At 37.2% G+C, this 23,754-nt stretch overlaps 1 protein-coding gene across 4 annotated transcripts in view; it reads right to left on the bottom strand.

Annotated features, from left to right (window-relative positions):
- The window catches only part of LOC121317622 (collagen alpha-1(XII) chain-like), an 85,857-nt gene that overhangs the window by 17,021 nt on the left and 45,082 nt on the right, over positions 1-23,754 (bottom strand). For all 4 annotated transcript variants that reach the window (XM_041253758.1, XM_041253756.1, XM_041253757.1 and 1 more), the window contains 21 exons: positions 23,326-23,465; positions 20,235-20,364; positions 19,546-19,685; positions 18,460-18,589; positions 17,620-17,762; positions 16,827-16,956; positions 15,295-15,437; positions 13,411-13,540; positions 12,676-12,795; positions 11,883-12,029; positions 11,220-11,336; positions 9,787-9,939; positions 9,441-9,515; positions 7,485-7,624; positions 6,964-7,087; positions 6,008-6,151; positions 5,566-5,730; positions 5,194-5,232; positions 4,962-5,100; positions 3,929-4,071; positions 3,547-3,656 (listed from right to left, as the gene is read on the bottom strand). In XM_041253758.1, coding sequence (XP_041109692.1) covers positions 3,547-3,656; positions 3,929-4,071; positions 4,962-5,100; positions 5,194-5,232; positions 5,566-5,730; positions 6,008-6,151; positions 6,964-7,087; positions 7,485-7,624; positions 9,441-9,515; positions 9,787-9,939; positions 11,220-11,336; positions 11,883-12,029; positions 12,676-12,795; positions 13,411-13,540; positions 15,295-15,437; positions 16,827-16,956; positions 17,620-17,762; positions 18,460-18,589; positions 19,546-19,685; positions 20,235-20,364; positions 23,326-23,465 — 2,702 coding nt within the window. The remainder of the gene's footprint in view (positions 1-3,546; positions 3,657-3,928; positions 4,072-4,961; positions 5,101-5,193; positions 5,233-5,565; positions 5,731-6,007; positions 6,152-6,963; positions 7,088-7,484; positions 7,625-9,440; positions 9,516-9,786; positions 9,940-11,219; positions 11,337-11,882; positions 12,030-12,675; positions 12,796-13,410; positions 13,541-15,294; positions 15,438-16,826; positions 16,957-17,619; positions 17,763-18,459; positions 18,590-19,545; positions 19,686-20,234; positions 20,365-23,325; positions 23,466-23,754) is intronic.

Below are 23,754 nucleotides of genomic sequence, written 5' to 3'. Positions count from 1 at the left end.
TGACAAATTAGATGACCAGATCCAACCTGTCAGTACATTTTAAACCATGTTTCGTACATCTTGTTGCAAAAATAGAAATGTTAGCATAATTTGTACCTTAACAGAAGGACTAGGTTATCCATTTACAGAGATGGGTATTATTTTAGTTAAAAGAGTACCATGATGAAACTCTGGACTTCCTTTCAGCTTAAGTACTTTAACTGCATTAGCATTTTGTTGGTCTACCTGCTGCACTCTGTGCTACCTGCTGCACTCGGCGCTACCTGCTTTTAAATGTTTTCAGTTCTGACTGAACGTTTGCTGGGGTTTTCTCTCTACACCCCTGGGTTTATAAAAGCACACTCTCCATATGAGCTTATTTCTAATTCTGTCTTGTATTACTCCCACTTGACCTGTTTGCATGATTTGTATCTGCCTCTGTTTTATTATTCTTGGCTGGGCCTTGTCTGTCTTGGCTATTCCTTTCATTTCAACTGCCGTTAAAACAAAAGGTTACAAGTTCACAACCTAAAATCAAATCCCATTGACTTATTTTTACATTTAAAAGCAGCATGTGACCACATTTACTACACAAAAAAACATATTGTTGCTCAGAAATAAAAAATGGATGGGCACTCAACCCACCACAAAGAGAGACACCTGCATTCCAACGTCATTAAAATCCAGCTTAGTATTATCTCTAAACAAGACCTATTCCACTTAAACAAAGCATTTTCTACCAATAAGTCGCGTCTAAGGCATCGTTATGATTTTTATTTTCATTAAATTAATAGGATATAGGCCACAATACACTAGCACATTGCTGTATAGAGCAATTACTTAAAATCTGATAGAAGGATAGAATGGTTAAATACACTGTAAGAGTTGCCCTTAATAAACAGAAATTCAGCTACTGTACAGATATGGCTAAACGCTTTGCATCAACTAGAATGTTAGGATTGAGACATTTAAAAAAGATATATATGAACATAATTGATTTTTTATTTAACATCATGTAATCAAAGATCTTACAAAATGGTATTGCAAAAGTCTACTGGAAGCCATAATAGTAATACAGTATTTCATGCTAGATTTCAAAATGTCATTTTTCAATTTTTGTCAGTTATGTTATTCAATGTTAACGTAATGTAATGTTACAGCAGGTTTCATATGAAGCAAAATTTGTTAATTCTGTAGCGTGATGCAAAACTTTTAGCCATAGCTGGTACAGTGATTGAATAATAACTTTTAGCTGATGCATTTACATAATGCCATTACTGTAACTCGATATTAGCAAAACTGTTGTCTTCCCCCAGGGGTTAGTCATTGATGCTCTTAAACATCACCTATTACCACAATAAATAATGCAGTGGACAGCAGTGCACCTTACATGTCTAGAGGCAAGAGCATTCAGAACTGTTCCTGTTTAAATCATTGAAACAGACCCTGAATGCATTTATCTAATCACAGACCCACATGTGTGTCCTTTTTAAGCAAATTCAGTTTTGACCAAAAAGACAAAGTAACCACTGCTTATGCTTCAGAGCATCTAAATCATCAGAAATCCCAAATCCCTAGGCAATGCTTGCACAACATTTTATACAGCTTTAATTCTTTTCCCACATCGCTGCCAAGTTAGTACAGAGTAGCTCAATCTGATTTCAGGAAATTTCTTCCCAAGGATTAGACTGTTTTATTAAAGTTGTCTTTTATCCTTTTTTTATTTTATTCTATTTATTTTACTTATGTGTTTGTTTGTTTTTTAAAGAGGGTTGAGCAGATGGCTTTCGCATTGCATTTGAAATATATAATTTAACATTGAAAAAAAAAATCTACCACATTTGATTTTGGAATCTTTATTATTTGACAACCAGATTTAAAAAAAAAAAAAAAAACCTGAATTGAAGCCTCCGTGTTGACTATGTTGATTATTGGGTCTTCAGAGAAATATGTCTATGGTTTGATTTAGAGCAAATGGCTTGGGTTGATCGTAATAGAAAACCAATTGCAAACCAACATTGTCAGAAATGGCAGCTGATCTTGGCCACTATAAAACGTTGGCTAAAACACAAAGTTACATTTACTTCAGACTGCTAATGGCAGTGCAAGACATTTGAATGGTTATGGTTCTGGCAATTAAGGGCTGTTTGGCAAGGCCTCTGCTGACTATCTCTGCTGATCTACAAATGAGCGCAGCATGCTGTGAGACCACAAGACCACATACACTACTGTGCTTGGAAACCAACCACTAATATTACCTCCTTTTGAGCAGTTGCTTAAAAACACATCCCATAGATCCGACTACTAGAAACAAACAATTCAGACCAGAATGGGAACAGAGAAAAATAAAGCTAAGCAAAGAGCCAGACTGGCAAGCCAGTGGTTTTCTGGTGTAATTATTTAATAGCCATAGCAGAGACCCAACATTTTCCAAAGCAACATGCCAACTTCAGCAACTTTTTTGTTTTTTTTCGTAAATGTTTGAAAAAAAAGTTTGTTAATTTACAGGACTGGTTGCTTTCGTCAGGTCGAGTCCTGATTGGCTGGTTTTGGTGGGTAAATGCTTGCAAAAGTGGTCAGGGAAAATTGCAGGAAACACTGATGCCATTAACTCCTTGTATTTAACAAAATAGACAAAACAAATTACTTGTAAACAAACAACAATATAGCTCCTATGAACAGTAACTCCTAAAACATTTGTTTTAAATTAATTGGCAGGTTTATCTTTCTTTTTTAAATTAAAGGATCATTTAACTTGATTCTAACTGCAGCATATGAACATTATACAGCCAGAGATGAAATGCAGACTTCCGTGGATTTATATTCAAGATAAAAATGTCAACTACAAAGCCTTTCTATAATGTGTATGACATTGCGGTCATCTCAGTTTTATTTCACCAGCACTAGAACGAAGACTGTACCAAAGACAGCAACCACAGATTGTGTCGTTTATTACTAGCCTTTTTGAATGTCTGTTTCAGGATGTATCTTTATAGATATAATTACACTCTCTGTTATTGCTTTTGTTGATTGTTGACAATTGTTCCTTTATTTAAATGGGTGTATGTGTTTTGTAACAATATTACAAATGACTCCATGTATACTAGGACAGTGGGACAGTTCATGTTTTTCAGCTCACACCCCAATGCATTCTGGTAAGTGTAGTCCTGTTGTGAAAGGTACCCGAGACAGGTAAACGTGTCCGAAAGCATTGAGGTGTGAGCTGAAAAGACTGATCTGTCCCAGACTGTCTTAGTGCACAAGGAGTCCTATGACAACCCTCAGTAAGGTTGTGCTTAGATTACATTAGCATAGACTGTAACAGTGAGAGAAGCTTTTAATAAGAATCTATCAAATATATGTGCTACAGCTGGCCTTTGCAAGCATTTACTGGTATAACGGGTATATATCTATATATTTTTTTTATAATTCCGAGTCGTGTAAACAGTGAACGGAATTGTTACTGGATCCAAGTCATGCAAACACAGAATAAACTGCCAGCTGGATCATATTAGGGGTCTACTGAGAAGTTTGTGAGATGTTCCACTAGTTTGAAAGAGCAATTACCTTGTGGAAGCTGCCGTGAAACACTTTCTTAATGTCCTCATTATCAAACGTGACCTTCTGAATCTCTCCTCTCGTGTCCTTGTTATAGAAGGATATAGTTTTGCTGGAAGCTGAAACAGAAAAAGAGTGTATCAAATCAGTCTCCAATAAATACCTAAAATGATATGTCATGCAAAGCCCATTAAGTAGAAAACCTCACTGCTGCACGAGAAAGCCATAGAGCTTCATCATCCTGCCAAGCAGATGTCCAATGAAGAATCAATAAAACATGCAAACACACGCTCCTTTGCAGCAGCAGCAGCAGTGCTTTAATAAGAAAATCTCAATAATCACAACAGACTGAGAGCTACTCCTTCACCGTATCAAAAAGACTGTCACGTACCATCAACTGTCACACCAACTTGGGGTTTGTAATCCTTATCAGTAATCTGCCAGATGTCAAAAGCCTCATTGGGTGAATCCGGAAGAAGGCGGAACATCAGTAAGATTGTGTAGGCAGCCGGCAATCCTTCCGGGTGAACATCCCTGTTAAAACAGAAAGCATGTGGAATGAACAATTAGTCCGATACCTCGGAAGAGACAAGGGCAGATTTACATCACACTGCTTTGATTTAGTAACATATAGAAATCTTATTTAGAATAATCCAGTAGCGGCAACATTTTAAATTGTGTCTCTAATTATTGTGTATTTACATAGTAGTTACTTAGCAAATGCATGTGTCCTTACACACAATTACAATGTTATTATGTATAGTTACAATGTACTAAATTTGCACCATACATGTGAGTACAAAATTGTAATCAGAAAAAAGGCATATTGTGCCTTTAAATTAATTGTGATGTAATCATCTAGAAGTATTACTGCATAGCTATAATTAATCTGTGTACTGATTGAAACAACCTTGAATGTATAATCTACCTGACAAGCTGTATGATTGAAGAGAAATTTTCAAAAGCATAAACTGATAACTTATTTATTTAGCAGCCGTATCATTTTGATGATTAAGTGACCAGCCTTTCGTAAGCTTCATTTCTAGATGTTACAAAAATAATGAATGAGAAAACACGTAGGCAGACATTATATCATCATTCTTAGTCGTTTATTTCTAGTTTAAAAACATGTATGCTTCCTTTCAGTAAGCAAGCTTAGTAAACGTAACCCTGTGTGTCAGGGGTATCGATGTAACTTGAATCTGCAATACTAATGCATACGAATAATTAAAACACATATATACTTCTTTATAGAATCTATAAAAATAAACAGAGGGGCAAAAATATGTTAATAATATGAGCAGTGGGATTTTGTTTTGAGCTGTGATTTATAGGTTATAATTATGAACATTCTTAATGTTATAAAATGAAGGTTGCATTTACTGTACATCCTCATCGTTTATCAATGTTGGTGTAAAACCTACTTGGTGGGCTGTGTGAGGAAAGCATTTTTGTGGAGCCTGTAGGCGATATAACTGTTGAAAGACCCGGGTTCCATAGACACTCCTTGCACAGAGGCAAAAGTCTTCTCTGTCAGGTTGAATGCCTCCAGCATTCTGAACCCTTTGCAGTAAAAAACACAGCCAGTTAGAAAACATATGGTTAAATACAACTGCAAACAGAGACAGAAGCAGAAGTTAAGGGTATTACTCTTACCTGGAGAGGTAAACCCATTCAGGTAAATCAGTGGGCAAGCTGGGGGAAAAAAAAATAAAGGTTTTAAATAAATGGTACAATTCTCCATCCGAAAAGCTATTATTATATACAGTGTGTGTGTGTGTGTGTGTGTGTGTGTGTGTGTGTGTGTGTGTGTGTGTGTGTGTGTGTATATATATATATATATATATATATATATATATATATATATATAGTTTAACTACTGAATAAGTTAAGGGGTTATAGGTAATTTTGCTCTAACGTGAGATCATTTCAAAATATGAGGTCAGCATAGGGAATGGTAATGCATGGAGAATGACTATTGTCAAGTGAGTGAAAACAAATTGTAGATACAATAAAACAAATTCTTACTGGAAGTGGCTGTCTCACAGAGGAAAGTAACAAGGTTATCATGAATCTGTTCAAAGGCATCAAAATCATCCACTACAAAGAGGTGGCGATCGCTTGGTTTGCTTCCAATGTTCTGTAATTCTGCGTAATCCACATCAGCCACACCGATGACAAACACACTGTAACCTGTAATTAAAACACATAGGTTTTAAACGACCTACACTGAGCTGATCCACTGAACTGGTAAACAAATCATTTATTTATTTATTTTTTTAACTCCTTCACATCAGGGACCTCTTTGGATCTGGAAGCTGTTGATGTGTTCCTGGCTTCAGACCTTCTAACACTGTTATTATTCTCCCAAGCTACTGCAGTCCAGGACATTGAAGAACCACATGCTGGGCTAATACACTAAAATACCCTTCTCACTAACATTTATATGTATTGTTGAATATAAACTTACCAGAGTGCTGTAAAATAGCAGCGGGTTTCTTAACCTCATCTTGGGATCGTCCATCCGTTACCACTACAAGAACCTTTGGTACATTTCTCCTCATGCCACTCTCTGTTGTGAAGACCTTCTCGCCAATATATTTCAAGGCTACACCTAAATAACCACAGCAGAAACAATCTTCAATAGAGATCACGCAAACAACAGAAGAAAATTCAAAAGCCTTGGGATGACCCAATTCTAAATCTATTTCTATCTTTAAAACTGAATATGAATATAAGATAAAATCAGTATATAACTTAATGTCACAAATAATGTACTTATATAATGTACTTATTTACTGCATAACTTTTATCTTCCATACTACTGAGAAACAGGCTGCAAAATTATATATATGTGTGTGTGTGTGTGTGTGTGTGTGTGTGTGTGTGTGTGTGTGTGTGTGTGTGTGTGTGTGTGAGTGTGTGTGTGTGTGCACGCGGATGTAAATATAAAACTTTTCTTTTTAAAAATAGTTACAATATTCAATAAGGGAACACTATGATTAATCATTTTTCTGGCTTAAAAGGCTTTCAAGAAATTGGCTGAAACAAATTTTTCCATTGCTAAAAGCATGTTTACTCAAAGGCACTTCTAATAAAAATAAAATGTTAAAAGTTCTTTTCCAAAAGCTGCTGTGTCCTGCTGAGTTTTTAAAATCTGCACATGCTTTACGGCACATTTGGGAAAATAATTTGATTCAGGTATGACAATGTAGGGAATTAAGTAAATGTTGGCAAAACCACATCACTAAATTCAGTAAAAGCATTACAGAACAATGGGGATAAACTCATTAATTATCATTGCCGTCCCCTGTTCTTCATGCAGCTTTGCAATATCCACAGCATACCTTTGCAGTTTAGTTGAAATGTGTATGGATTGATATGTTGTGCAATGTATGTATTAGAAGGACACAGTGTCTGATGTACCTGTTCTGGTGTTTCCTCCTCTGTAACGAACAAGCTGAAGGGCTGCGAGAGTCATTCCCTTGTCACTATAAGTATTCAGTTTATATTCAATCTTTGCATCGTCACTGTATTGTACCAGGGACACCTGTTAAGAAGGCAGGAACAAATATAATACATATATCTCCCCTTAAAGTCTTCTATAGTAAAATCATAGAAAAGTGTAATAAAGCATAGTGAAAATATGGTAAAGCGTCACACAACCCAGACAGGTATGGTAAACATATCTAAAAACATGGCAAACCATGACAAACTGTGGTAAACGCATAGTATAAACATGGGGAAAATGTACTGTGGTAACCCTTTTTAAGGGTCTGTCTCTACACTGGGTCTCTACACAAGTATTTGATTATGCATATGTCTAAAATTAAAAATAACCCTCCAGTACAGGAAACTGGGAATTGTTTCGAAGCTCCTTGTGGAGAATAAGAAAAGTACAAACATAATCTTCAAACTGCAAAGCGCAGAAAAGCAGATGAACACACCTGCATTCCATCTGGGCTGATCTCATCAAAGGCTCCGATGGTGTTGAAAACAAACTGCAGAACTTTGTTGAAGTTATCATCCCCAATACTCCATGAGCCGTCAACTAGGAATACGAGGTCTGCCTTGGCACCTTTGCATGCTAGAGCAGGGCAACAACAACACCAACTTTAACAACCACACCGCACAGCTGGCCTGGGCCAGTACAATAAAAAAAAAAAAAAGAAACAAATGTACTGTAATTAGACTCTGCCATCCCATTCTTGTCATGAATTTGACAAGCACATTCACGGACTAAGACATTGTGATTTAGATACGCCGTTGATAGTAACTAAAAGTTCTTGGAAAACACATTTGGACAGTAACGGGGTAGCTGTACTAAAGTGTTGCGCCTGTCTCAACAGCCGTAAACCAGCTACAAACTGGTTGGAAGTCTAGGGTGAAATGTACTAAACAAGCCCAATGCTGTTTGCGACTTTTTAGGGAAAGCTCTGCGGCAGCAGTTTTTCTTTGCAGCTCAACCTTAGATGAATATGTAATTATAGGCATTCCTGCATAAATTCGCATAAATAGGGAGGTGACAGTGTTCTCAAATATTACTATTTACTTCGAAGCAGAATAATGAGATGTACTAAAACTGCCGGCAATTGACACATTTTTTAAAAACTTTGAAAGCACGTTTTAAACAGTCACAATTGTTGTTGGCATTTCCCAGTCCAATTTTTGCCCAGTTTTGTCAATTTTTCTCAGTCCATTCCAAACACCAAAGTACCTAATTTTCATTAGTTAGGGTGTACTTACAATCCTTGAAAACAAATTTCTATGACATTTCTGTTTTTTTTTTAGTTATTTAAATGGACAAACTAGACTATAGGAAGCATTCAGTACAAGTGGATTGTCACTGGCAAGTCACTTAAAGTGTAAGTATATTTTCATGTTAGTTATCCCCTCCCAGCAATGTGGTACCTAGTCAGACTACTAACACAAAATGTAAACATATCTAACTTTTTTCCTTCATATGCATACAGCTTCTTACTACAAAAAACTTAATGTGAAAACTAATGGCTTATACAGTACATGACAAGTGTACATTTGCCTGTTTCCCACAAACGGAATCCTGGGCAATCCTGTTTTTATGATTGATTGGTTGTGTGACTGGTGACTGGAACCAAGATGGTGCTTGTTTAATCATGATGGACAAGACCATCTACCTCATGGAACCCACTGAGCAAAAACTCCTAAAGAGCCCACTGCATCCATCCTCCAAAGAGAGAAATCCTCAAAACCCAGAGTGCTTAAAATTAATTGCGGAGATGTGATGTCATCACAATGGACTGGACTGATGTCACTCAACTAAGGCATAACTGCATGGTACTATAATGGGACTATAAATTAATGCTGTTTGTTTTAGATATTAACTAAAAATGATGGTTTCCACTTATGCTTTCCTGGACAGAAACTCTTTTGTTTACCTTCCCATGCTGGCGGTACAGTGGGAGGTGGAGAGGGTGTTGGTGTGTGCTTACCTTCCCATGCTGGTGGTACAGTGGGAGGTGGAGAGGGTGTTGGTGTGTGTTTACCTTCCCATGCTGGTGATACAGTGGGAGGTGGAGAGGGTGTTGGTGTGTGCTTACCTTCCCATGCTGGTGGTACAGTGGGAGGTGGAGAGGGTGTTGGTGTGTGCTTACCTTCCCATGCTGGTGGTACAGTGGGAGGTGGAGAGGGTGTTGGTGTGTGCTTACCTTCCCATGCTGGTGGTACAGTGGGAGGTGGAGAGGGTGTTGGTGTGTGTTTACCTTCCCATGCTGGTGGTACAGTGGGAGGTGGAGAGGGTGTTGGTGTGTGCTTACCTTCCCATGCTGGTGGTACAGTGGGAGGTGGAGGGGGTGTTGGTGTGTGTTTACCTTCCCATGCTGGTGGTACAGTGGGAGGTGGAGAGGGTGTTGGTGTGTGCTTACCTTCCCATGCTGGTGGTATAGTGGGAGGTGGAGGGGGTGTTGGCGGCACAGTTGGAGCTTCTGTTGGTTTAACCACTGTAACAAAAAGAACACATGTCATGTTCTGATTTATCGAGGCAATAAGAGTGCTATTAATTAAGAACAGTTTGTCAGAAGCTGACATTCATATATATTATACACACATACTGTATGTATTTTTTCTATATATTTTTTGCATCTATCTCATCTAATTTTCAGATGAGCTAGATGTTTTTCTTTAAAAATAAAGTAGTATATTTAGTGATACAGTAGTATACAGCTCTTTCAGATTATTAAGTGCGCTATAATATCAAATATCGTTACTCACAAGTCCTTTCACGCACACTGACTCCTGGTCCCTCAAGGTTAGGGGTCTGGGCAAATACTGTAGCGTTGTACAAAGCATCCGGAGAGAGGCCATTGAAACAGTACGTCGACTCTGCACCACTGATTGTTATCTCTTGCTGTCCGCTACTGGAGGCTACAATTGAGAAAGAGCACAATTAATGCAAATGACTGAGAGACAAGAACAGCATGTAACAGTAGAGCCCAGGGGCTGCACAGGCACTGTGTTATAGACCACAATACCCTCCAGTAGGTCCTGGGACATGCATTACAGATGGAGCTCAGTGATATCTCAGCAATTTGAACTCTGCCAGCAGGATGTAAATATGCCATGCTGACCACTGTGGAGTGGATGGCTGCACATCAAGCAGCATAACTCTTCAGGAAAGTGTCAATGTCATATTAAACTAGGGCTCGTGTAAAATAGACAGACCACCCTACTGTTACTCTGCAATTATCAACAAGACCAGCAAAAAGTAACCCAAAACCATCACTATTGTACAGCTCTGGCCAAAGGTTTTGCATCACCCTATTAGAATTAACTAATGTTGCTACAGAAAGTCAAATGAAACCTGCTGAATGATGTTGCTATAACATATTGAATTACATACTTCTGTTTGCAGTTCATTTGGTTACATTATGTTAAATAAAAGTTCACAATGATGTTCATATATATATATATATATATATATATATATATATATATATATATATATATATATATATATATATGTTTTGTTTTATTTTTTAATTATGCCTCAATCCTAAAATTCTAGGTCATGCAAAAATTTAGGCCATAGCTGTACCTCTGAATGTATTACTGGCCAGGCATTAATGCACATGTAACTGTAGCACATACAACCTGCATTTTTCTTCTACAGTCATATTACACAATATTGATTCCTGTTTTTAACAGTTGCCCTATTTATAAGTGTGAATAAATAACAGATGGAGACCGAGGTAAAAGAGGGAGGGGCGGGGGGGAATAAAAGTGTGAATTGTTAACGCAATTAACCTTCTTTGTGAGACTCATAGGCTTATTTTCCCTTTAAAAAAAATAATTTGCACTAAATGACAACATTGCAACAAGATAAACACTAGGGAAGGCTTGAAAGAAAAGGTACTATATGCAAAGATTTATTATAGTCCTCCTTGATTCCATTTCTAATATTAATTATTCATTTATGGTCCTCTGAGCTCGTATGCCTTTTAAAATAAAATCTCCTAGATGATTTGCAAACAGCCAGTAATTCAAGTTATATGTAAACTCATGTTTCCGGCACATGTGTTATCGTTTGTCATCTGATTTATATTTTAAGCTCCAACAATTTAATTTAATACCCAAGATTTTAGCGATTCATTTTGTTCGGTAGCCCCGCACTTTTATTCTTCTTTGTAAACATAACTCTCAATTACCATCAACAGGGTTTAATTTAATTCGGTATGAAGTTGCAGATCTGTGAGGGCTCCACTGGACGCAGAAGGTATCCCAGCCAACCTTGTAGGTAGTCAGGTCAGTGACATTCAAGTACACTAAGAATGAAGGAAAGGAATCATTAACATTGGGGATTAAGACAGTTATAAACAAGCAACTGTATAACTGTCATGACATTATATTAAAGTACAAGGCTAAGAAGGCTATCCACTACATTAGTGTGGGCACTCTCTTATAGTTGCCTTTTTCAAAGCTTTGTAAAGCCAGAGGCCAAGAGAGGATCCAGTATAACTACAACCACAACTCATGCAAAGGCTGATTGTTCATCCAAAAAGTATTTGGTCAGACCAAGTGTTTTTTTTGGTTTGTTATTTTAGATCCAGTATTCCTGATTCCTGTACTATGACTGATGCTACTGTTGTATTAGATAAGCTGGAATGACAGCAGCAGCTATACTGAATAGACTCCTCTAGTAGAGTGACTGAACTCATACAAGAGAATAAAACCCTCATAGTGTTGTTTAGAAGGTATTTAACTACCATAACACAGTTCAACACTAGACAAGCAAATGCTATTTCAATTTACTGGTATACACAAAGACTTCTAAAAAATATTAAAACAAAGCAGGCTGTGCAGGGACATACATGTGGTGCCCTGTCCTATCAGTGCTCCACTGATTCCTCCATCGTACTGGGCGTAGACTTTGAGATCGTAAGTGGTGCCGGGGAGCAGGTTCTGCAGTGTGTACGATGTTACATCACCAACAAACACTTCCAGGGTTTCATCAGCAACTGAAATCCATAAAACGAAACAAAATACTTGAAACAGTTCAAATGACATTGTTCTCCATAAACTGCTAAGAAATGCACAATATCTGTGTTCATTTGAATTTGAGTTTTACGTGCAATTGCCTAAATGTTTTATTTTTCCTTTTAGTAAAAATGTATGTCTTACAATTTGCAACCCAAAAAATGATTTGGAATGGCAAATCATTTGAATGGATTCAACCTTTGCTGTACAGTACTGACAGATGATTCATTAAATTATAAAAGTGCACGTGTCTGTGCTCAAGCATGTTCGAAAACTCTTTCCTACCCCACTACAGAAACTTTACTAGGATGTGTGTGTTTTTATAGCTCAGCTGCAAGTGTTTACCTCTACTGTTTGAAACATTCCTTCCAACCACCGTATTCCTCTTTAACAACTCCCCCCCCCCCCCATTACTGTGTCGTTTCAGAGCTATGCAAACCACATCATAATTGCAAAGCATGCTATTCAAAGCATTATAATGAATTCGGACATAAAACGGCAATTCAAGATTGAAGGCGATTATTCATTAGAAGGCGCAGAAGAGATGAGGAAATAAACAGAGCTATTACCTCAGTACAAAAAACAGTGAAAACAACTGCAACATGAGTCTTCCAGATGCTGACTCACCTGTTGGCTGGTAAACAAGCTTGTATCCCAGGACTGGTGTTGGAACAGCATCCCAGTGAACACGGAATCGGGTGTACCATTCATCCGAGACACGCAGGTTGCGGGGCTCCAGCAAGCCAACTGATGCATTCCAAAATAGATACAACTTCCCATGAGTAATCAGTCACGGCAATTACCCATTCAAATACTTTGATTTTTAAATTTACTGCATCCTATATTGTTAATGTTGATCGTTGATAACACCGTGTAACAATTTTTTTTTTTTTTGGATTTAGAAGTGAGTAGTTTTTCGAGATTTATGATTATACTGTAAATTTACAGTATAATCGTAAATCTCAAAAAACTACTCACTTCTAAATCTTTTGTAGTCATTTTTGTATTACTTTAGTATAAATACATGTTAATTTGGATTCATATGTTGTTTTTTTCTGACTTTATGTGAACGAAAAGACACAAAAGCTCTCGTTTTCTCATTGGAAATAGTGATATTTCTAAATATCACTGTCCTGGTCATAAAAGCAAAGTTTGTGGGGAATAATAGCCATGTTCTATACTTTTGTGGCATAAGCAATTAGGAAATAACACTTACTATCCAGGAACAAAAATTGTGTTACATAGTGTAATGAATGATGATTCAATATCCTTTTCTACATTTATTTCCCTATACTTAAGCACAGGAATTACATGCAGCTATAGGCTGAAACAATAACACATTGCAAACTTGAGTAAGGTTACCTGTCCGGCCATCTCCTGTTAGCTGCCCTCCATCTCCATCTGGGTACACGGCCACCACACTAATCCTGTACGGAGTGTCAGGCTGGAGATTCTGAAGGATTACATTGTTTCTTCTTCCAGGAACAAATGTCTGCAGGAAACACATCCACAATTATCATTTGAATCAATCATTTGGGTTTGTTTTATAATAGAATACAAACGTTTTTCAGGAATTCTGAGCTAGTTTTCCAGGATGATGTGAGGTGCAATAGTATTAGATTAAGCAGTCTGTTAAAAACTGATGAGAGCAATAGCAGAAAACATACTGTCAATCACAACTTTCAAACCCATCATGAACTGCATTTATGTTATTTGTTTAAAATAAAGCTTTGTTTTAAGGGCCACTTTTTCCATTTTAACTGTTAACAAACATTGTTCACTTTGATCTTAGGGTCCTACATGAAGATCTTTATAAACTAATGCAAGGGGCAGTGTTGTGTGATGCACTGCTGTTAGGGATTCTGTTCCCTGTCAGTGAGGATAAAAGCTCTATAATCACAAAGCCCAGCTCACCTGCATTGTAGTAAAAAACCTGCTTTAATTTGCTAAACATTACCACGGTAACAAGTTCAACCGATTTCAAATATATGATTGACTGGAAATGTATATTCCATACAGCTCTGATCTTGGGAGTTTTAGCTTGCCTGTTATATATCAACTAACAGTTAACAGAAAAATAAATAATGTATATTAACATGTTCATTAGCTGGTTGTTAATAGGTGGCCCTTAAAATAAAGAGTGACCAAAAGGAATATATATAGTATAAAATAAAATCCCTCATTAATTTATTGAGATGCCCTGCTGAGAGTAGAGCCAGTTACAACAATCATGTTATATTTAAACTGGAGCCAGCAATGGCCTCATACCTTTCAACCTGCCATTCAGTGAGAACATGCGTGGTGCATTCTGCATCCAGCAAACATTCATCTGTGCAATACTGAGCTACATTCTCATGATCAGTATGTGCAATACTGAACTACATTCTCATGATCAGTATGTGCAATACTGAACTACATTCTCATGATCAGTATGTGCAATACTGAACTACATTCTCATGATCAGTATGTGCAATACTGAACTACATTCTCATGATCAGTATGTGCAATACTGAACTACATTCTCATGATCAGTATGTGCAATACTGAACTACATTCTCATGATCAGTATGTGCAATACTGAACTACATTCTCATGATCAGTATGTGCAATACTGAACTACATTCTCATGATCAGTATGTGCAATACTGAACTACATTCTCATGATCAGTATGTCACCCATATACTATAGGCCAACGCACAGCTCCTACAACATGCAGGGCTTCTGAGCTCCAAAATATGGCTCTTTTTATTTAGAGGTGAAATACATCATTCAAGGCTGCTGAAAGGTTTGAAAAGACTGCAAGGGTAATTTCTAGTTTTAGGTAGCAGCCGGTACAGTCATAATGCATTACAAAATGTGCACAACAATTTTGGCTGTCAGAAAGCGCTACACTGTAGTAGGAATTACACTTGTGCAGTGACTATCTCAAGTGAAGTAAAAAACGATAATCCAGGATAGGCTAAAGTCACGTATAATAATGCAAGTTCCTTTCAATTTGTGGGGGGAGGTTGTGTTTTTTTTTTTTAATGAGGTTATCTGATTGTGTAGTTTAGAGTAGAGAAGGAATCAAAAGAAGAAAAAAAGACTCTTTGAACCTTTAGGTTTCATAACATATCTTGGGTTCGAGGTGAATACATTCTTTACATAATTTAATGAAAACATCCTACAGTGCAATTAATACATTACAGAAGTGTATTAACTTACAAATTATTCAATTAATACATTACAGAAGTGTATTAACTTACAAATTCTTCGATGGGATCGCCAGTAGTGGGAGCATAGATGATCCTGTATTGCTGAACAGGCCCCTCAGCGTGATCCCAGTTTACACTTAGGCTATTTGTGGTTGCATCAAACACTCTGAGGTTTCTTGGCCCACTGCGAGGCACTGAAATAGGAAAAAAAAACATGACCCTCTGCTACTTACAATAAAACATACATTGCACCTAGAGGCAGAATCCACTGGCATTAAATATTTTACTGCAATGCCTCAGGATTTTGATGCAATGTTATATGCACGTCTCACATTGTTCAACCCAAAACATTATTTGGAATGGCACCTCATTAAAATGGATTCAACTGTTGCTGTATCATAGTATCATTTGATTAATTCCATTATAAAAGTACACTTTTAAAAGCTGTAGGTCTGCATTTAAGAAGTTGCCAAATTGTTACCTGCTATTAACAACTGTGGAAAAAGGTTGGCAGATGTATATAAACATAAACTGGCATGTGTTTATACAGTACAAGAGTCTTTCAATGCCATTTCGAGAAAACTCCACATACAGTATCACTACATACTAGAAACCTGGACCAGAAGCTCTGAGAGGAGCAGTCATTATCCAACAGGAAATACCTCTAAAGCTGAAAGTACTTTAGAATCCTGAAACTGACGTTAAACAGCCATTTCAATTCCACGCAGCCTGGGGATCCAGTACAAAATACAAAACATAACCCAAAAATATATATATATATATATATATATATATATATTTCTTTTTTAATGGTCTACAATACCATACAATACCATGAAAATCAGTTACGTATGTCATTATTTGACATGAATGACCTTGTCTTTGGTGATGTGCCCTAAGCAAGAGGAAATGAGTGATGTGATGGGCATGTATGCTTAAATAAGTCTTTCAACATAATCTCCACTCTGTTCAAAGTCCAGTCATTTTGCACCAGTCCTGCCAACCCACTTTATAGAGGTGCGTGATGTTTCTTTATTCCAATTCCACACAGTTGTTAACAGGTCTTTTTGAGTTGAGAATGTGTGCCCACAGAGACTTTCCTTATGTATGTACATATATGGAAACAATTACAAGTCAGCTGTAAGCATATTGCTAATGCAAATTATCATGAATTGTGGTATGTCTTTAATACACTACAATTCCATAACCAAGTTTCTTATTGACTGGTAACCCTTTACTTGATCACGCATTATTTGAAGGGCTGCCTATTAACTGGTAACAACCACCTAATAAATATGTAAAAATGCATTATCTATTGTTTCTGTTAATTGTTAGTTATTATAAAATAGGCCAGCTAAAACTGCAATCATCAGAGCTCTATGGATTATCAATTCCCAGTCGATCACATATTTGAAATCGGCGTAAATTGTTATTGTAGTAATGTTTAGCAATTTAAATCAGGTTTTTATTAGTGGCCATCTTAACCAGAATGCAGAAAAGCCGGGCTCATCTGCATTCGTGGTTATAGAGCTTTTAACCTCATCTCACCAACAGCGTAATTCACAGTGCAGTAAACCTCTTACGTGTTGTTCCCTGGGACGTGACTTGCGCTCCTTCTCCATCAGAATATACAGCTACGACGTTGACAGAATAAAGGGTTTCTGGGGTCAAGCGGTCCAGGAATGCACTGTTGGTATTTCCTGGCACAAGCACCTATTGGCAATAAACACAAGTGAAAACAATCAACACCACTATAACGTAATTATCATAAGATAACTACAGCTATGTATGGTCAAGAAACACTTTGTACAAAACTGGGCACAGCTAATATAACAAATGTCTGCCCCAGAAATGATGCAGTTGTCAGCAAACAGATAGCATTACTGTGCACCTGGCAATGCAACCCCACCAGTGGGATCCAATTATTAATAACACAGGAATGTATACCAAAGGCTGAGTATTGACTGGCAACAACATTGGCACAATATCATCCTTGAGAAAGACATAGTTTAGCCTTGGAATATTATAGTGTTATGAAACACTATCTGTCCTCCCTTCTGAAGCACATGCATAACATCTTGGAGAGTTGAGAATATAAAAAAAGAAGGCAGTCAAAAGTTGGACTGTACCTATGCGGGCATCATCCACATGTAAAATCTAGGTTGCTTATTTCTATTGCTTTGATCTCTCTCAGTATATATGTATGTATGTATTTATTTTTTGGGGGAAAAATTCCTACAATGGGTCCAAATATTTTTTCTGAACATAAACTTCATCTCTTTTTCAGTCATGAAAGTCTAACTGCTTTAACCTTTCCCTCCCTATTCCACACACACACACACTGCTCCCTGGCATCTGATTTTTGACACAACTCACAGACTCAGAAGGTCTTGTTCCACTCAGGGGAGCATAGATGACACGATACTGCTGGACCTGCCCCGCGGCAGGCTCCCAGCGCACATTCAGGGAGTTTGGAGTTGGATTGTAAACTTGGACATTTCTTGGTGAACCGCGGACCACTGTGAACAAAAACAAAACAAAATGAAAAGCAAAGGCAACTTTTAACCCAGTTCTAAGGTTTCCACGGCTACCCTTGAACGGTGGTTATTATGATAAATCCACTGGTTCCAATATGACTATGTCAGCTCCAATAAACAGAAAATTGGCAAATGGCTGATGGAATTCAGGCTTCAAAAGCAGGACTTGGTACAACGCAGCATACAATGCAGAATGATACTAGGTTTACAGTTTAGCTTTAAATATGCAAATACAAGTCTGTAAATACAGGTACAGCATCAAAAAAAATATCTGGAATTTCAAAAACACTCAATAACAGAAAATAAAACCTTTAAGAAACAAATGTCATACCACAGCAATGTTCTCAAAACCAATTATTTATTTTTTATTCTTTAAGTGCCATATTTGAAATTTGAAAGCACAGAACCTCCCACAAAAAGACAGGATTACTCATCTTATTGCCCCACCCCCCTCCCCCCTTTAATGGACTGATCTAGACACAAGACACTTTGATGTTTCTGCTATTAATCAGCAGTTCTTTCTACACAAATACACAGCTCAAAATTAAGGACTAACATTGTGAGTATTTAGAAGATTATTTTGTATTATATACATGCAACATTTCACTAGCTTCTTTATTTTAGCAACATATTTAGTGGCCACTGCAATCATAAAAGCAGCAATTCAAAATGAACATACGTGTCTTGCCAGTGCCGGAGAGTCGTCCACCTTCCCCTTCAGAATAAACTGGAACAACAGTGATCGTGTATCCGGTGTCAGACTGAAGGTTCCTTAGAACTGTGGAGGTCGAGCCTCCTGTGACTCGTACCTGTTCACAGAAAGGGCTCATTCAGATCATTCAGAATAAAGAACTGGTCTAATACTGTTCTGGTTTCAATTTAGAAATCAGAATGATATGGAAATAAATAGGACCATCTTTTAACACTTAGCGATCTTTGAAATTCATAGCACTTGTAACCAGGGGAAACTATAAGAAAAGTCAAATATAAAACTATCCAAAGTTATACATACAAGTATAAGATATGCATGTGTTTTTTGGGTGGCTAATAACATACATTGTAATAATTAAATAAATAAAAGGCACATGTTTGCTATTGCAGGTTTTTGTAAACTTGGTACTGCATGCATAAAACAACTTTCAGTAGGATAATAAATAAAGAAAAAATGTAAGTCAGCCAAATAACTGAACTCTTCAGGCAGTCAATGCAGTACAGTAAATAGAGTACAACTGCACACATTGTCCATTAAAACCTGAGACCCTGCACATTTTCAGTGCATAGGGCTCAGTTTTATATCCAGTGATCTAGCATACTGTACATGGAAGTTTGTTACTTCTCGTGGACTAGAATCACTGAAAATTAAAAGATCATTTACATATGTATAGCAGCTGGGCACATATTGCAACTAAAGAATGAGGTGGCATTTTCCAAGCCCGCTGGCATTTCCTCTAACCAACCTCCTACCCTGCACACTGGGATTAAACATGTCTGCTACAAGGACAAAGAGCCTCCAACTTGTGAACAGCAGGGTTTTACAGCTGTAGAACAGCGGAGAGCCATCAGACATAACTCATAAACTGCCAGGGTGATTTATAACCGCTCCAGCGCTGTACTTACTACCTGGTGACATCAAACACTGAAGAAAAGGGGGTGGTTCTGCTGGATCTGGCAGCTGAACTAGAGCAACATGTTTAATTGGACAGCCAGAGACACCACATGCAAAGCATAGCGGAATAGGGCAGAAGGAATGAAAGGTAGCCCATACCATGTCCTCGGCTCCTCCGGTGGATGGAACATACAGCACCATGTATTGACGGACATTGCCCTCAGCAGGGTCCCACCTCACATTCAGAGTGCTTGCTGTTGGATCTGTTACTCTCAAGTTCTTTGGAGCACCAAGTGGCTCTATAATATAGAGACAAACATAATAAGGGTTCTAGTATAGAACACGGCGTGGCAGAAATAGCTTTCAATCTCGTAGTAGGTTATTTCATAGTGACGCAGCAACTTTTTTTTGACAAAAATATGATATAATAATCCAGATAGCATCAAGAAAATCTGACTTGACTGCCTACTAATAGCCTGAATCTTCAATCCACGTTCTCAATTATTAAAAAGATATGAAATCTCAAGGTAATGGACAAATTATTTAGATTCATACAAGTTAGAGTTATTGTAAGATACTACAAAATGAAATCCCAAAAGTATTCTCTATGAATTTTAAAATATAATAATTTTAAACAGAATTGGTTCTGGTATAGCTACGCAGTGAGAACATTGTTCACAAACCCTCAGACGATAACCTCCGTATGTCATCTTTTTCAGGAAGGGAAAAACTCCCAAAAATGCAACGAGTACCAAAACACTCAGAAAAGAAAATGCAGTTTATGATTTAAAAGACCAAAATAACATGCAAGTGGTTACAGCAAACTTTTCGACTGGTTGTGTACTTACTGGTCTTGCCTCTGCCCGTAATGCTTCCCCCGTCCCCATCTTCGTAGACTGATGTCACAGAGATGGTGTACGGCGTGTCTGAGGTCAGCTTCTGCAGCACAACGCTGTTTTGTTTGCCTCCCACTTGTGTCTGTAGAATAAGGGAGTTCAATATTAATGCATATAAACCTTTAGAAAATGAGCAGACGCTAAATCCACTCAGACAGGCGTCTAAACGAAAGTTATAATAAAACAAAATGTACAAATTTAAAAAGAAGAAGAAAAAACTTGGACAACTAATTCTAAAAATATTGATAAAGGTATATGTGATATTAAATATCATAACATACACCATCATTGCATTCAAGTATGCAAGTATGTGTTTGAAATAGCTTGAATAAGATTTGTTATATAAAAATGGGAAATACATTTAAATATAGCCAATCGCACTTCAGATACTGCAAGCCAACTGACGCATTTCAAAATACACATTTTTCAATATAATTAGGTTTATTTTTATTTTTTTTCCTGTCTCAACATGCTTACTTTGAAATGTTCAGGAAAGGTGCTGCTCAACACCTGGACGCACTGTCATGTCACTCTTAAATACATTTTACGTTTTTCCATTTTGAAGGTAAACCCACAACAGTGTGCTCTTCAGATTTTTTTAAACAAGTGGGGCAAACCGCACTGATTTATTTTACTGTGTAAAAGAATTTTTCATGGTCAGTTGAAAATGTAATTTTTTTACACTGTTTCTCAAGAAAGTACATACAGGTTAAAAGTCAGCCCCAGGACAAGTGGAACAGTTTTCAAACCTAATGTACACTTCTTTCCAGATTGAACATTAGCTTGTGATTTTATGTTATATACTGTAAAGCTCAATTATAAAGGCAATACATTTGAATAGGACATGTCAAAATGTCTAAAGATTATCATAATAATAAACTACTTAGCATTATATTCCTAAATGACCTTTAGCAATACTGGGGTTTGGGATAGGGGAGTCACAGCAGACCCAAGTGTTTCAATTGCATGCATTGGAGTTGAAAGATTCTCTCTGCTGTTAGGGGTTAATAAAGCTACAAAATTGGTGCATGCACACCAATCAAGAAGTAAATGAAACACACACAGTAACGAAAACAACAAAACGCTTATTTTTAAGTTATTTTGTTTTTCAACAATGTTGCCTGGAACTGTTTCAGAAAGCTTGGCACCGTGTCCATGGCACGAAGGAGACTGCAGGTGCGGAGCGGCACAGCTGGAGGTTCGTTTGCATTGGATTGAAAGATTGAAAGGCATTCCTAATTATTGGCACATAAACACAAAAAGAAATTGTGATTTTCTTTTTTTAAAAAAATTCATTTAAATTTATCAATAAAGTGTTACGTGATGGCTTTAGCGTGATGTTTGACGTGTTAAAAGATTAATATGTTTAAATTGCTATGTACATTACTTTTAATACTGTTTCCATTTAAAAACGAGGCAGCCAGCTTCTTAAGGGAACAGGAACATTTGACTTAAGAGTATTTGGTTTGGCTCCTGTTTTACCTCTCTGTCAGTGCGCAAATGCAAGCCCAATACCATTGCTGCAATGTGGTATTGCAGGTGTCAGACTGCTAAGTAAAGGAGGGCTTCTAACTTATGAAACTAGCTTAGTCAACAAGGTCTCATAACAAAACCCACTCAGGTACTGCTGGCATGCTGTCATTGATCTGAAGACTACATCTCTACAGCAGTCACTGATTACTTAATTACCAGGTGGGTCTGAGCTAGAATGACTGTGTCTTGTGTACATTTTCAGAGGAAACATCATTTAAAGATACAGTACATTCTGAAGGAAACCTTGTACTTCTCACTAGCACCTCTTAACCCTGGCCACACTGCTTACATCGGTGCAATTAATATGAATTTTAAGATAGAGCAGTATAATAATCTGTCTCACACTTTGATACCTAAATGTTGAGATTAATTAGGATCAATAGCTACTCTTCAAGACAGGTTTAAGCCATGTTTGCTACCCTTTCCAAATATCAGCCTGGAGAACTAAAATGTAAAGTTCAGGGTTAGGTTCAGGGCAAACTCAAAGCAAGTGCCTAATAGAATCACTATATGAGGCACATTCTTATTAATCTTCTTGGCTAAGCTCTCTCAGCTCTGTTATTTTTTTTTTATTTGGCAGACACTTTTAGGATTACAACAATGTAATCTCATAGTTATTGTCACAGTTTATTATAGTTTTTTTTGTTTGTTTTTTGACCCAACACACCTTTTTTTTTCCTTACATTAGAATTGTAGTGATTCAAAAGTTCAGGGAAGATGCAAGTGTTATTTAGAGGAACTGTTCAAAACATTATCAGGCAGAAGACTTTGAAGGCTGGTTGTGAAGCCTGAGGTCTTGCAATTCATTGGAAATCAACTCCAATCCAATCCATTTACTTGTAATGAATGAGGCAGCTTGACTAATCAATAGATTTCTATCACAGCTATATGATGGAGCTAAATGAACCGTTTAGGCAAATTTAAAACGCTTTTATCTTTATCTGCTACAAAACTATGTGAAAAGATAGTCAATCAGTCAGTTAGTGTTGAACAGTATATTCTTTAGCTGTTACAATACAATCTTACATTTGTTAGACAATAATTCCATGACATAAACGTCAACAGAGAAAACAAAACTGAGGCCTGTTAGGGAATGTCAAGTTTTTACATTCGCCATCTCAAGCAACACTACGTGTCTTGGAAACATACAAGTTTCAGAAAGCATTGATTTAGCAATAAAATGACATGTATGCAATATAAAAGAATAGTTAGACCTTTCAGTCTTGCAGGCTACATCTCCCACTCCCTCTTCCAATATCCTCCTTTGTCTTTTTGTTTTATTACGAGAGACTGCCATATTGCCATTTTGACTCTAGATTAAGTAACAGTATTTAGTCAGATATATACTCATAAGCTACAATTTAATAGCTGCAATTATTTTTTATTCTCTGATAACAGTGTTTTGTTTTTTTTCTCCAACACCCTGGCAACATTCTTAAAAATCTTTACGATTTAAAAGCCTAACAGCCCACTGTACACTTGTAAAACACACAGACGTTGCTACATTTACCGTGAGCTCAGGCCCTCCTGCTGTTGGCACGTATGCAACCCGGTATCTCAGTACCCTGCCAGTGGCAGGATCCCACTTGACAGTCAGGGTGCTGGAGGTGGCATTGTATACCTGGAGGTTGACCGGGGCACTCTTTGGGTCTAGGGAAAAAATATACGACTATGCATCACAACACAGTCACTTAATATGAAGACGCACGGTCAAAATAAATGCACTGTTTATTTGCAAGTTGAAGCTAACAAAATAATTCCTGCTAGTGTTTAGGGTCTCAAGCATGAATTTTTAAAAGAAAAAATAAGTGTTATAGAAATGTCTTTAAAAATAAGTGTTGTAGAAACGTCTTTAAGAATAATGCTATCTGGTACTGCACGGGGTTAAATGATGCTACCTGGTACTACAGAGGGTTAAATGATGCTACCTGGTACTACA

Source organism: Polyodon spathula, chromosome 6 (genome assembly GCF_017654505.1).
Source record: "Polyodon spathula isolate WHYD16114869_AA chromosome 6, ASM1765450v1, whole genome shotgun sequence".
NCBI classification, from domain to species: domain Eukaryota; kingdom Metazoa; phylum Chordata; class Actinopteri; order Acipenseriformes; family Polyodontidae; genus Polyodon; species Polyodon spathula.
The sequence above is the reverse complement of the archived record's forward strand: the minus strand, read 5'-3'. Positions and strand labels throughout refer to the sequence as shown.